General features: G+C 30.2%; 4 protein-coding genes across 14 annotated transcripts in view; 2 read left to right on the forward strand and 2 right to left on the reverse strand.

The window, feature by feature from the left end:
• LOC126760961 (uncharacterized) overlaps positions 1-7,425 on the reverse strand; it is a 28,951-nt gene extending 21,526 nt beyond the window's left edge. Inside the window, exons 1-2 of one of the 11 annotated variants that reach the window (XM_050476794.1) lie at positions 7,345-7,425; positions 6,021-6,317 (exon numbers count right to left, since the gene is read on the reverse strand). In XM_050476794.1, the coding sequence (XP_050332751.1) occupies positions 6,021-6,112 (92 nt within the window). In that variant the 5' untranslated portion in view covers positions 6,113-6,317; positions 7,345-7,425. The other 10 variants (XM_050476795.1, XM_050476790.1, XM_050476793.1 and 7 more) reach the window with 10 other exon arrangements.
• Positions 7,426-8,006: 581 nt separating this feature from the next.
• LOC126760977 (mitotic spindle assembly checkpoint protein MAD2A) lies at positions 8,007-8,940 on the forward strand. Its single transcript, XM_050476828.1, has 3 exons — positions 8,007-8,119; positions 8,227-8,373; positions 8,439-8,940. The coding sequence occupies exons 1-3, from the start codon at positions 8,047-8,049 to the stop codon at positions 8,840-8,842; spliced, it is 624 nt and encodes a 207-aa protein (XP_050332785.1). The 5' UTR covers positions 8,007-8,046; the 3' UTR covers positions 8,843-8,940.
• A 68-nt stretch (positions 8,941-9,008) lies between these two features.
• LOC126760974 (uracil phosphoribosyltransferase homolog) lies at positions 9,009-10,509 on the reverse strand. Its single transcript, XM_050476825.1, has 3 exons — positions 10,133-10,509; positions 9,714-10,074; positions 9,009-9,629 (listed from the first exon to the last, which is right to left on the reverse strand). Exons 1-3 carry the CDS (start codon positions 10,348-10,350, stop codon positions 9,447-9,449), a joined length of 762 nt encoding a protein of 253 aa, XP_050332782.1. The 5' UTR covers positions 10,351-10,509; the 3' UTR covers positions 9,009-9,446.
• A 296-nt stretch (positions 10,510-10,805) lies between these two features.
• Positions 10,806-13,219, forward strand: LOC126760966 (F-box/LRR-repeat protein 2-like). Its single transcript, XM_050476811.1, has 3 exons — positions 10,806-11,458; positions 11,515-12,242; positions 12,308-13,219. Exons 1-3 carry the CDS (start codon positions 10,942-10,944, stop codon positions 12,440-12,442), a joined length of 1,380 nt encoding a protein of 459 aa, XP_050332768.1. The 5' UTR covers positions 10,806-10,941; the 3' UTR covers positions 12,443-13,219.
• Positions 13,220-14,203: the final 984 nt, after the last annotated feature.

A 14,203-nucleotide genomic window follows, 5' to 3' on the forward strand; every position in this document is an offset into this window, starting at 1 on the left:
TTAAATCTAAAATTAAATTAGGTCAAAAGTTTGTTGTCTAAATGCAAAGTGAATTAAATACATAGTATACCTATACATACATACATCATACAACCGTAGAGAGTTTTATAACAATCAAGACAGCTGGGTCTATGTGACCGAAATGGTACCGGCTTTTTATCCGTCTAAATACTGTCAACTCAGCATCATTCTACGAAATTATTTGTGGAATGTTTTCTGCATCTACAACAACTATAATACTTTATTTACTATAATAAAGAAATATGTACTATTTACAAATGTTTCTCCTTCACCACTCAATTTTAAGTTGAGCTTATACTCTTCTTGAGCACAACTTTTTCAATTGAAAAAATTTAGTAAAGAATCATACTTGCGCCCAGAGAATGCATGGATCGTTCATAACGATAATGTCTCGTCACATTCTAGCGTGATTGTGACTGACTTTTCGGCCAAACACGAAAGGAAAACTTTCGTTCAAGTACTTAACTCGTCAAAAAAAACGTCAAACTGAGTTTTTACTGATTTCGAAACTGAAAATCCGTTTCGGGGAGAGTGTTATGAGTCCATTAAAAATCATTCGCTGAAGGCACTGAAGAGCTTTCTCACTTTGGCTTACCATATTTCAAGTGTAGGGATTTGAATTACACGTTGTCTTCTTGTACTCGTATTGGCTCAAAATTAGCCTACTTTGAAAGCAATAATAAATATTTGCATTAAAACACGTAAATATTTAGTTTGTTTTTGTCAGTCCGGGTCAATTTTGATCAGATGATATGCTTGCTCATATTTAGGTTGGGTTAATCTGGTAGGACAATAAGACCAGTTTTGGTAATTTGCAATATCAGAATTGCTCCATTCTGAACATCTCTAGACATTTCCTGCAGTCTTCTCGATCAGTCAGCCTGATTCTGCGGACGTGTGTCTCCAGTAGACAGTGACATGTTAGTAATCGGATCATGTTCCTACAATCTCTTCTATGGAGTGCCAATAGGAATTTTGTGTACTTCCGATCTACTTGCTCATACTTAGTTAGTAATTATATTTTATTATATACCTAAAACATCTAGCTTCCTCTCAGGAAATTTCTCAAACAAAAACTGAAATTACAATATTGTCAGCAGTCTGGTTAGCTCTGGTGAATCATATCCAGAAACTTGTTTCTAAAGAAATATGAACACGGAACTGTTGTAGATCTATTACATATGCAATGAGGTGTACACACCAGCAGAAAGTCTGAGACAAGCTGTAAGCGAATATGGTTAGGCATGTCACAATATTTTCGCAATATTTATTTCTCTTTAGATTTCATTTACATATGTATACTATATATAATTAAAAGGGGGTGTATATATGCATTAAATATTACAAATAAAACCAGTTTTCTAACCTTAATTATTATTACTTCACATCAATTAACTCCCGCAAAAAGTGCATGAGCAAAGCACTTAATAATCGATAATGTAGGTAATACCTACTTGAAAGGAAACCATGAATTTGAATTCCTTGAAAACTACTTATAATTATACAAAGGCACTCTTTCTACCACTATTAGTATCCAGTGCGTCCGAATTTCGTGCTTTTAACGTTCTATTTTAATTAACGATCGCATAAATAAACGTCGATAATGACGAATAATCTTGAGAAAATCACACTTTAAGCTTTATTGCAGTTCATTACTAATGAAAGTTAATTACTGGCATTGTAACGGGTACTTAGGAACTCCTCTAACTGTAATATGCATGTTAGACTAGAGCGCTAATGACAACGACGTCGTGTTATTATGACTTTTAGATTTGCATTTTATTAGATCTACGTTGATATATGACGTTTGTGTCAGATTACTGAGTGTATTGACAACTATCAACAATAAAGCTAACATGAGATCAGTGCTAATTGAACGGGTTTAAAAGCTTATGACTCCTATTAGTCAAACTGGTTTGACATAGTTTAAGATGTATGAATTTAATGTCATTAATATTAACTGACACTAAGCAGAATGTAAATTTTTGCACGTGTAAATAAGGCATGCTTGCAGAATTAATTAATATGGCATTAAAGCTTTTAAAAGCGAATAAAATCAGAGCTGGTTAACGTTTCTAAGGGAGATCTCTAAAGAAAGATGAATTTAACCCAACATTTTTGTGGTTTTTGGTCTGCTAAAACTCGATTCTAGATCAGATCAAAAAACTGGTAGGTCATTTTATACAAAACAAATTCAAATATAGAAGGAACTTTTTGAACTGAGCGGCTAGCCTTTAGACGGCTTTTAGTCAAGAATTTTTTATGATATAAGATATATCAAAAATAAAGACAATTTCCTCTCTTTTTATGATTAATTACACACTAGGTGTGCCCCTTAATAAATATTTATCCATTAGCTGTCAAATTTCCTTGATCTAAATACACAGCTGATTGCAATAATGGCTTGCAGTTGAGCCTCAATATTAATACCAATCATTACAGTAGTGTAAACAAAAATAAAAAAATTGCTTAGATTAATTACTCTATTATGTCAACTTGTGTTATTTTATGCACTCATATGTAAATAAATATGTAAATTACACCTATAAGGAATTGAGTTATAGATTTTTGTTGCCTGAGAATTGTGTTCCAGCTGCGTTCTGTTTCTCATGCAATTTGCAAAATGATTAGCCGGGCAAAGTGTGAGGAAGTTAATTAATTGATACTGCATTATCGTAATTGTATGCAAAGTATATCTACTTCAATTAGCAACCTTTCAACAGGATGTGATCTTCATTTCCATACTAGGGTTTTAAGTAAAATGTATATTCAACTGAGATTTTAAATTATTAGGTTACAATTTTACAATATAAATTAGAGCGTGGTTTGTTTGAAGTAAACATTTTTTTTGTAATTTTATAATTTGTTATTATTAAATTTTTTAAAAATTGTCTAACAAACCAAGAGTTTTTACGCTAACATTATTATAATCAGAATTGTAAACAAAAAACTTATCGGTAAATGTCAACTAACCGATAAGTCGATTTCGTTAACACATTAACACGACACAAAACTATAAAACAAATAAGAGAAAAACACACAATAGTAATTACAAAGCAAAATTTTTGTTTGTTTTAATTACGATACGGATAATGTTGAAAGCTATAATAATACCGATTAATTTTGCAGGATTTTGGGTAGAGATAATAAATTAAAATCCAAAATTTAGTCATAACTTTAGAACAATGTTGATTAGCTTGTGTTCATTATTGCTGACACATTTCTGAAGAATTTAGTTCCTTGCAATTTGAGGCAAAAAATATCATAAAATATTGTTTATGGTTTTCATGGTCATGTCAGCTGCGTTCGAAGCAATAAACTTCCAGTAAAGGCTGAATATAAATTTAAAACTATTTATAATTGGTGAACCCCGCTTTTATGTACATAAACTTATATGTGACCATATTATTAAATAAACGCAGAAAAAGTGGTTTTAAATCACCTCATTTACCAGTGTCAATGAAAACAAATATTAATAACAATACATATTTTATGTGTATACATTGACTTTTTTATTATTTGGCGCACTGTTTTGTTCTAGGTATACTTGTTTTATCGCAATTTTGTTATTCTTCATAAGAATGTGCATATTTGTATGGGTAGGTAGGTGCGCTTAGGTAGGTATCGATTTGTATAACTTCATTAGAATTGGTAATATAAACAGCTGCCGCTGCTGGCTCTAATCAAAGTGGTCGGTTGAGTACTATATACAATTACAAACTTATTTATATACACATATGATATATAGATATGCACTGATACATATGGATCTACATACACACCTTTTTATGTTTGTCAATTAACAGTCGCATTTCTAGTTTATTCAATAGACTTCTGTTTGCTCACACTTCGAAAAATAGGTAACTCGAAATATTGGTATAAAATTCAAATGTATGAATTTATAAATTTTTTGACTAATTTCATAAAAAAAACGGTGTCTACAAAAATAAAGTTACTTTAAAAAGATGGTAATTGATTAGTGAGTTAACAATTAAAATTATACATACATATATGTACATATGTATCAACAGAAATAAAAGGGTGGTCACAGTTACATTTGGATTTATTGTAAATTATGTAAACACAACAAAGAAAGCTTTGTGAGCCTCGTCATCTTTCAGTTTAACTTCTAATGATTGTGAGTAATCACTAATTAGTATGATTACTTTCTAAAAACAAAAACAATATGTGATTTTTTTTTTCTTAAATATACAATGACATACATATATACTATGCACAATTCTTTGTAAAAAAACAACCTGAAAAATAGACATATACGAACAAATGTAGATATACATATTTATACCCTGAACAGGAATAATTAAGTTTGCCACAACGTTTGTAAGACTTCGAAGAAAATGTTGATGACTCTATAAAACATACTATAATATAAACCACTATAATTGATCATCGTGACGAGCTAAGTCAATTTAGTTCTGCCAAAATGTGTGATATACTTATGTACATATGTATATTTGAAATTTTATACACGTTCTTTTCTCCCAATAAGTCGCCGATATAAAACCACTATAGCATATACTTAGCTGCCATACAAACCGCACTGTTTTAATAAGTAAATATGTTTAACGTCATTTATTGTAATCAGAGAGCGCTTCATTTTCTTTTATATAGACCGTAAGAGTTGGAAATCCGGGACATATTAATATACTATACATACATACATATGTACATATTAATAACGATATTAAAAACAGAAAAAATGTTGGCTCATAAGGCAAACAAATCTATAAGCAACATAAATAATAAAGGAGGAGTCTTTTTAATATTAAATAAACAATTTTAGTAATATATGTATGTACATACATATATACAAATGGGTATCACTTTGCGGTAATTGCATTAACAATAACCAATACTTTTGCAAATAAGTGCTTGCTTGTTTAACGCTACTTTCCAAGTAATGGAGCACACAAAGTAACAGTAATTAATAAAAATTTTAACGCGAACGTTGGCAAAATTACCGATGTCAACATTAAGCACTGATTAAATTTACAAACTTGCATAAGCGAGTACATACATACATATGTATTTTCAAAAAACCTGTTGCAATAACGGAACTTTATCTTGAGTGGCAAAAAAAAGAGAGAAAAAAATAAATTTCGGTTGGTGGGTTCAAACATGGATTGATATCGCGCACTGTAAGGTATATGTACATACTTACATAATAATATATGTACATATATACATATGCATGTATGTACATACATATGTACATAGGCTCGTTTGTATTTGCTGATTTTATATAAACAAAGGCATTTTTAATTGCAGGTGAAATTAGATAATGCCTTTTTTCAGTTGTTATAGCATGTCACCCTCTTTGTATTTACTCGCTTCTTAAGAATTCTTCTATGCAATATTGAATTAATTAGAAAGAAAGAAAGAAATAACTAAATGTTTTTGCATTGAGTCTTGCCTTAATAATAAAAAGTAAACACGTTTCCAATTAGTTGAAATTAGTCTAATGATATACTAAATGGTCCATTGCTGTATATTATACTATCTGTGTATGAATATGCATGTGTTCAATATAGCGTACACAATTGTGTTTAAAAACTCTTTTAAAACTGAAAATACTGTAATTTCCAGTAGTATGGAATATTATTTCTCAATTAACAACATGTGTTTTGCAATGTTTTCACCATTTACTACACAGCTATTAGCAAAAATTAATAACGGATTAATTTTTAACTTTGAAACAAGTGACACTTTGTCTTGTGAAAATACACAGTCATATAATAACACAAAATCGGTACCAGTAGGAAGAACCTCAGCGAAGTGCAGCAAGGAAAACAAGTACACAACCGATAATACATATATCAAAGGAGAAAAAAATAAAAATTTTCCAGTTGTTGATGCAGCACATTTTTATAATTAAAGTTGGAGCAATGAGAATGTTTCCCTTCACTTAGAACCAGTTGTAATAGAGTGTTCGGCTAGAATGTGTTTATTATATTACAACTTATTAATTTCCAACTCACCTGACGTTAGCGTAGTGGTGACCAGAGCCGGTGCCAGTACTCCAATCCACATGTTCGATTTCTGATGATGTTTTCGTATTGTCGCAATGCATATTTGTTATTTGAATTAGTACAGCTCACTTATGAGGTTTCTCATAAAATTACACTTTTTAATGATCGATTTAAAGTATTTCGTACTTACATATAATACGTAAAGGTCACGTATTACGCTACATATGTAAACATATAAATAACTTTGTTAGTTTTTTAGTATTGCGTATAGTTGTTTTTGCTCTGCCTAAATATATTTTCTTGATGCTAAAATTAGATACTCGTATACTTTAAGATGAAATATCACTTTTGGAAGTTATTTTCACAGCAATCACATCAGCAATATATTAAATCTGACATACGCACGCTCTCTTAAAAAAACTGTCAGTATGTATGCAAGTCAAACAAAATGCATGTAAATAAAAACTATGATTCAAGGTACGGGCGTGGATTGCTGCAATCGCTACATATTCGCTTTCCTTTTACAACGCAAAGATACAAAGCGGATACGCCAGAAAAAAAAAACAAAGATATGAGAACAGATATCAAAGAGTATACAAAATGGAAGGATATGTGTAAATGGATTGAAAACAAATTAAAGAACACAACAAAACAGCTTAAACGTCAAGCAAAAACGAATGCAACAATTTTTTTTTGTCTCTTTATCGTTTCCGAATTTCGAAGATTCCTAAAACGCTTTGCAAAGAAATAATTTAAGTATGTTGTTTATTATACACATACATATACATACATATAGCTTTGTTTTGTTACGCTGCTAATTTGTAAAGCAGAAAAGAAATGCGCCGCTACCAGCAAATATGTGGCATAGGGCCAAATAAAAAAAAAATCGACTTCCAAAGTATGTGAAGGTTAAAAAGTTTTACATTTCGATTTCTCTTAAATTCACACAGCAAATATTATGGTATAGCAGTATATTTTTAAACAATTATTACACATTTTCACTCACAAATTTATATTTGCACAGATGAAAACATACGCATATGCCAATAAATACTTGTAGCTTTAGCGATATATATTTATTTTTTATACAGTGGATTTGCCCATTTATTGCACTTCATTGATTTCATTGACTTTCTTTCCGTGCTTTCATAAAGATATTTCTTATGGGTTTAATGACTCAGGAAACCAGGTAATATCCACTCTTAAAATTCATGTACATATGTTGCACAAGCACCAAACTACGTTGTAATTTTTATTATCACACCTACACTTCACTTTGTCGATATTTTTTTATTTGTAATAGCCAATTTTTATTTGCTAAATAATACACCACCTCACATATAAACTCTCTTCTGCTTAGAGCTATGAAAACCGAACGAACGAGGAGAACAGCGGCGAATGCCAGATTACAAGGCAAACAGTAAATATTCGTTTTGCACCGACTTCCAGATTCGGAAACAAGGGAAAACAGTTAAAAGCGGCAACATTGAAATTTGAGTCAAGTAAACAGTGCTGCGATCTCTAAATTCCGATATCAGCATGTGGCCCAACACAGAATGTTTGCAATCTATTTTATTTACTTTTTTTATTTAAAGTTTTTGTTATTAAATAAGTTCTCACGGCTAAACATATTTACAAAAATAAGTTAACATTAAAAACCGTAAATGAATGCCAATATATATTTAATATGGCTTGCTGAAATGTGAAACATATAAATGAAACTAGAAGAAATCTTTAGCAAATAAATACTTTTTTCCTTCTTTAAAATATTATTTCTTACATAATTTTTAAACATTTAAATAAATAAACTTATTTAAATAAAAATCTTGAATTGATTTGATGAAAATAGCTTGCGAAAACCTTGTTCAACCAGATTTATTTTACTGTTGGAAACTCTGCACTATAAAAAGAAAATTAGGTGGTATTTAACAACCCTGAACACTTGAATTTTCTTTTGTTACATTCAATCGTTTAATTTAACTTCTTGTGCTTTCTAAATTTGATTTATTTGTCTGCGTTATTGTTTAATATAACTATGTCTACAACTCAAAGTACCAAAAACTGCATCACTCTACGTGGCTCCGCACAAATTATTGTTGAATATTTAAGTAAGTGAAGTGTAAACGCTTGGGCAGCTGTGACCATGGCGCCAACTCAAAATCATTGTGCCAAAAACAATAAACTCTTTGGTAAACGGTATTGGTTTTCATTTCAGAATATGGTATTAATTCAATTTTATTTCAACGTGGTATTTATCCACCCGAAACTTTTGAGAATACACAGCAATATGGCATAACAATTCTAATGTCGAAAGATAAAAAGATTGAAGAGTTTTTGTCAAATGTCTTACAGCAAACGGAAGGTAATATTATTCTCACAAAATAAATCATACTGAGTACACATTATGACTGCTAAATTTCCTTGCAGATTGGCTTGCGAAAAATATGATAGAGAAAATTTCGATGGTGATCACAAATGCGCATACTAAAGAAGTTTTGGAGTGTTGGGACTTCAAAATGCAGGCCGAATTGGGTGATGGCGAGACGGGCGATGCTACAAAACTCACTTCGAGTAAGGAACTGAAACGTATACAAAATGAAATACGCGATGTTATGCGACAAATATCCGCCACTGTCAGCTATTTACCGTTGCTCGATTGTATTTGCACTTTTGATGTAATGCTGTATACATTGCAAAATTGTGAGATTCCTGAAAAGTGGGACGAGACCGGAGCAGTTTTTATACAAAATGCGCAAGCTGTTCAGCTGCGCTCCTTCTCGACTGGTTTACATAAAGTTGACACCGTAGTTAATTATAAAATGGCTTCCTAATGTAGTTTGACATCACTTTTGTTTTGCTGTTAAGTTTCTGCTGCGCCAATTATTTTAATTATGTTAACTTACACAATTTTATATCTCCATTTTTGTAATTCGTATGTATTGTACTTTACTTTTAAGTCCTGATAACAAATAAAATTAAAAATAACAATTGTCAATATATCAAATTAAAATAAGGCTTGGTTCATTTTGTTTTTATTTATTCTAAATACTATGATAAATGAACAATGGAAAACATTGAAACAAATGTTAGTTTAAATTTGAAATATCTAGGTGAGCTGCTTTCCTCGGAAATTATACATAATATACTTAAATTAACAAATCAATAAATAAATTTATATTTATCAAATTAGTTATAATTTTGAATAGAAAAATTTTAAAATATTGCATATTTAAAAACTACGGAAAAATTTATATATCTAAATTTTGAAATTTGTACACAGAAATCGCGTAGATGTTAACGACCTTTAAGTACATCGTTGCTAATTTGTGGTTTGGAAAAACATATAGAACAATTTAAATAGCTATATATCCTTTATAATATATATCTTTTTGTATGTAGTGTAAAACTTAGATAATCTAAACATATGCTTCCATGTTAATCAGTACCAAAGTATTTTTGCCCAAAATGATTAGGTGCCACAGGATGCAACTCAGACGTGAGAATTTTAAGTTTCGGAAAAGCACCTACTACGGTTTTAGCAGCGACTGGGGTACAGAAAAGATTCGACAGTATAATGCAGCTTTCGGGAACGCCGTGCTCTTTAAGTACATTCACAGCCTGCGTATATGCAAATACATTACACAAATATATACATATGTACATATATAAAAATATGTTTCAAATATTATTTCCTTTACTCACTTGCAGAACGGTATTACCAGTTGACATAATCGGATACATCAGCAGCACTTGTCGGCTAGCAATGTCGTCCGGAAACCGAGCATAAACGACACGTGCTTCATGCGTGTCCGCATCAGACTCAACTAATATTTTGCCAATACGTATAGAACGACAGCAATCACGTAGTCCTTGCTCCATTGCTTCGCCAGAGCGTATAATAGACACACCACAATTGCCAGCTTGGTATTTCAGTCCATCGTAAGTTGCACCTGTAGGCGTCTCCACGCGACAATCGGAATACGGTAGTTGATTAAGAGATTCTTCAATTACTAAACGTATGAGACGATCGGCGTAAAATTTAAAGTCACTGCGCGTAGTGTTTCTGCGGGGACAAAAATACTTGGTAAGTTTCAGAACACAAATATTTAGGCAAAACTTACTTGTCACGGATTATTGTTAAAAGCTCTGCCACTTGTGAATTGCAATCCAATAATTTTAAATTTGGTCCATATTCTTCGAGAATTTCTGGTGCTTTTAGTGATGCTATCATTACCGCACTTGTGTTTGACACAGATGTTATGCTACCGCTATGGGTTTCTCCATTACTATCGCTACTCTCTAGATGATTTTCTGTGTTAATAATTGTTGAATCGGCCATGTTTTAAGTTACACGTGTTGCTTGTAATACTCTTTACTATATTAATAATTGTCCTTTGTTTATAAAATTATAACAACACTACAAATATTAAATTTCAACAAATTTCGTTTAAAACGATCTACCCTTTTTCGTCTATTAACTTAACTATTACCTAGTCAGCTGTTGTGTTGTGAAAGTGAACATGTGTTGACTTGAGTTATCGATAGTTTCGATAAAGTGCTCGAGGAAATCGAATGTGTAATGAATAAACAGTATTGATATTCAAATGATTTATTACGGCCTTCCGCAGATTTATTCAGGTTCCACTAATTTAGTTCGTTTTTGTAAAAATCTGCCAAATCGGTTCAAACTTAAAAGGAAAAGTTATAACAAGGCTACATCGCTTTCCCTCAATCGGTTTTTATATCTCGCACATGATGTCCCAAAAACTGTTATCGACTTCCGCAGCTCCCATAATAGACCTTTGCAATCGAATTTTGCGTAGTTCTAAAAACAGCTGTGGTCACACAGCTGATGAAATTTATTTGCCACAAATGCCGGTCAATTTGTTTTAAAAATTTCTGAGTGTGCTGTGTACGTTTAGCAGGGAAAATGTCTCAACATAATAGAGATGGAGAAGTCACAAAAGCCAGCCTTTTAATGCTGAACGATGATTGCTTGCTGGAAATCTTCAAGCAACTAAATTTGGTGGAACAGGTGCGTTTGGCAACGGTTTGCCCACGTTTGCGTAGTGTATTTCAATATTACTGCCAAAGGCATTGCAAAATATTGCGAAAATACGATCTTAATGATATGAGTACGCGTGAGATAAGACGATTTTTTGAAATGGCTGGTAATTACTTAGAGGAACTTGTTAATCTACCCTATAATGATCAGGAACGTAATGAATATGTAACGCAAGTAAATAAAAATTGTCCAAATGTACGACGAATTTATTTTGGAATGACAAAAATAAAATCCAAATGTTTACGCAAATTACTTATGAATATGAAACACTTAAATAGTTTGCATTTGCAAAAGTGTTCGCTGGACGACAATGCAATGAAAAGTGTATCGGAATTGGCAACCTTAGAGATTTTGAGACTAGAGGGTGAAGAAGACATAACGGGTAAGTGGCAAAATATTTGTTGTCAATAATTAATTTCTAATCTTTATACTCTAAAGGACGCTATTTAAGTAAACTAAAATGCCTAAAAGAACTGACTTTTGTTGAATGTGGCATACAGGATGACTTCTTTGTGGAAATTTGCACATCGCTTAAGGACCTCAAAAAGCTAACACTACAATGGTGCGATGCGCTCACTGATGTGGCTATTTCAGCGCTGCCAGTCAATTGCGTAAATTTAGAAAAACTCAATATATCGTGTAATCAAAGCTTTGAATACTACGATATAGCACGGTTGCCACGACTAGTTGATTTGGAATTGTCTGCCGAAATGTTTAGAACACAATCATTTAATTTATTACTCAACCGTTTAGCTGACCAAAAGGGTGAGCAATTGGAGTGTTTGCGTATTTTTTCGCCCAGACTCATTGTTGATGACGGTATGCGACCTTTGTCACAATTTAAGAATTTAAAAGTATTCGGTTGCGATTGTAGTAAATATATAGATGCTACATGTTTGCGATATATTTGTGCATTACAACACTTGGAAACAGTGAGTTTAAGGTACTGTCGCTCAGTTACTAATGAAGCGGTGTTGGTGTTGTTGGACGGCTGTCCAAAGCTAAAGTATATTAATGTGATGCATTGTGATCAGTTAACAGAAGAGTTGATCTATAAGACGATAGACTTGCTGCAAAGAAAGCAAGTTGACAAGCAACGTGCACGTGATAATTTGCCAGTGCTAATGATGGTTGCCGGCACGAGAATAAGGCATATAATTTTGGATGTAAGATTTTCCCACATAAATAATTTGTTAATAAGCATAAATAATTCACACTTCCTCTTTTATAGGATACCAAGTACTTAGAAGCATTGGAAGGTGGCCTATTAAAGCTGAGCTTCGCCAATCCCTTTCAATTCCCATATGAAAATTTATACTACACATATAACGTGCCAGCCATTCGTGAACTTAAACACTTTTATTGAAAGCCGAAATAAATAGTTCTTTTCGCGCATTGTTATTAGCAGTAGTTACAGAACTAATATTAGAAAACTGAAAATATTTGTTCGTTAAACGCTTTTAAACACTGCCTACGTGCTTTGAGTGGTTATTTTGGTTATTTAGTTATCGCAGAATTGCAATGTTTTTTTGTGTTTAATGTTTATTTACGTAATTGCTTAAATTACTCAATATTTTTGTACAACCTAACTGTGTATATATTTATTGCAAATAATAACGAAAATTATTTGTCTCGTATTACATTAAATCGGCTTTATGCTTCAACTGATGACTTTATATTTGTTTGGTGTATTTCAAAAACTAAAGTTTTCATATGAATTAATTAAAAGTTGTTTAAAATTATTTTAAAACCAGCTGAAATATTTAAACGGTAAAACAAAACATAAGAAAATACAAAAAAAAAATAATAATTTCGTTCTTTGATAAATGGTTAAAAGTGAATTGCACATGAACAGAAAAGCAAGTTTTAACATCTTAATTTTTTTTTATAAAGAGTTGAGTATTTCGCTCAAAATCAATGGTTCGTTTAAATTTTTCAAATAATAATTTATTGCTGTGTAAATCAGTTATCATTTAATTGTGTATTATATATATATTTACGAAGTTGTAGTTCTAAAAAGTGTTCTTGCCATAAATGCAGCTGGCGCTAACATGTGTTATATATAGTGTTAAGAAAATTGTTTCATAGATGATTATAAATATTAATAAACGCCACAACTGTAATGCGTGCAAGAGATTTCAAAGCAGTAATTGTATTACTATAAACTACTACCACTACTAGGCTTGGAAACTTTATGAAAAATATTTTTGAATTTATTTAAATTGTTTACGAAAAATTTTAAAATATTACATTTAATTTAATTTCATTATTTCGTTTTTTATATCCTTTTATTTATTTTTTAATTTTTTTTGTTTTAATAAATGTTTTTTATTTATTTTTAATTCAATTGTTTTTTGTCTTAATAAATTTTTGTTTTAATTTTTTTTTATTTTTACTAATTATTATTATTTTATTTTTATAAATTATTATTTTTTATATTTCTTAAAGGGTTATGTCCACTTGCAAGTCAGAAAACAAGTTTTTATTTTATTATTGTAAGAAAATTTTTGTAATATATGTACATACATACATATGTATGTACATGCTTGCGATTAAAATATATTTTTTTAATTTTGTCAGTTCTTTTTTTGAAATTGTTATATTGTTTTTTTTTTTATTTATTTTTCAATATTTTTAAAAATTAATTTATTGAAATTTTTATTTAATTCTCTTTTTTTATTTCTGAAATTTTTACAATTTTAAAATTTTGTATTTATAAAAATTATTTTCTATTTATATTTAAATTTTTTCATATATGTACATATATAGCTATTGTATATTATTTACACATACGAGTAAATATATTTTAACTTTATTTAAAATTTTTTTATATTTTGTTATTATTTTTGTTTTAAATTTCTTTATTATTAATTTTTTTATTGTTATTTTATTTATTAATAATATTGGTTTTTAAATATTTTATAATTTTTTATCATTATTAATATTATTATTTCACTACATTTTATTTTTAATGTTCCTTTTTTATATACATTTTTTTATATATATTTTTTAATTTTTATTTTATTTGTAATTTTTTATTATGATGTAATTTTTAATTTTTTTTTGTAAATTTTTTTGATATTATTTTTTATTACACATCTTTCCTTATATTTTTATATTCGAAAAT

This window comes from Bactrocera neohumeralis, chromosome 6 (assembly GCF_024586455.1).
Source record: "Bactrocera neohumeralis isolate Rockhampton chromosome 6, APGP_CSIRO_Bneo_wtdbg2-racon-allhic-juicebox.fasta_v2, whole genome shotgun sequence".
Lineage (NCBI taxonomy): Eukaryota > Metazoa > Arthropoda > Insecta > Diptera > Tephritidae > Bactrocera > Bactrocera neohumeralis.

Bases quoted from the DNA above. Each gene is read 5' to 3' on its own strand.
- LOC126760974 (XM_050476825.1), bottom strand. From the start codon at position 10,350: ATGGCCGATTCAACAATTATTAACACAGAAAATCATCTAGAGAGTAGC. The intron at 10,075-10,132 runs GTAAGTTTTGCC...TTGTCCCCGCAG, and splicing joins TTAACAATAATCCGTGACAA to AAACACTACGCGCAGTGACT. The intron at 9,630-9,713 runs GTGAGTAAAGGA...GCATATACGCAG, and splicing joins CTGGTAATACCGTTCTGCAA to GCTGTGAATGTACTTAAAGA.
- LOC126760966 (XM_050476811.1), top strand. From the start codon at position 10,942: ATGTCTCAACATAATAGAGATGGAGAAGTCACAAAAGCCAGCCTTTTA. The intron at 11,459-11,514 runs GTAAGTGGCAAA...TATACTCTAAAG, and splicing joins GGGTGAAGAAGACATAACGG to GACGCTATTTAAGTAAACTA. The intron at 12,243-12,307 runs GTAAGATTTTCC...CCTCTTTTATAG, and splicing joins TAAGGCATATAATTTTGGAT to GATACCAAGTACTTAGAAGC.
- LOC126760977 (XM_050476828.1), top strand. From the start codon at position 8,047: ATGTCTACAACTCAAAGTACCAAAAACTGCATCACTCTACGTGGCTCC. The intron at 8,120-8,226 runs GTAAGTGAAGTG...TTTTCATTTCAG, and splicing joins AATTATTGTTGAATATTTAA to AATATGGTATTAATTCAATT. The intron at 8,374-8,438 runs GTAATATTATTC...ATTTCCTTGCAG, and splicing joins TGTCTTACAGCAAACGGAAG to ATTGGCTTGCGAAAAATATG.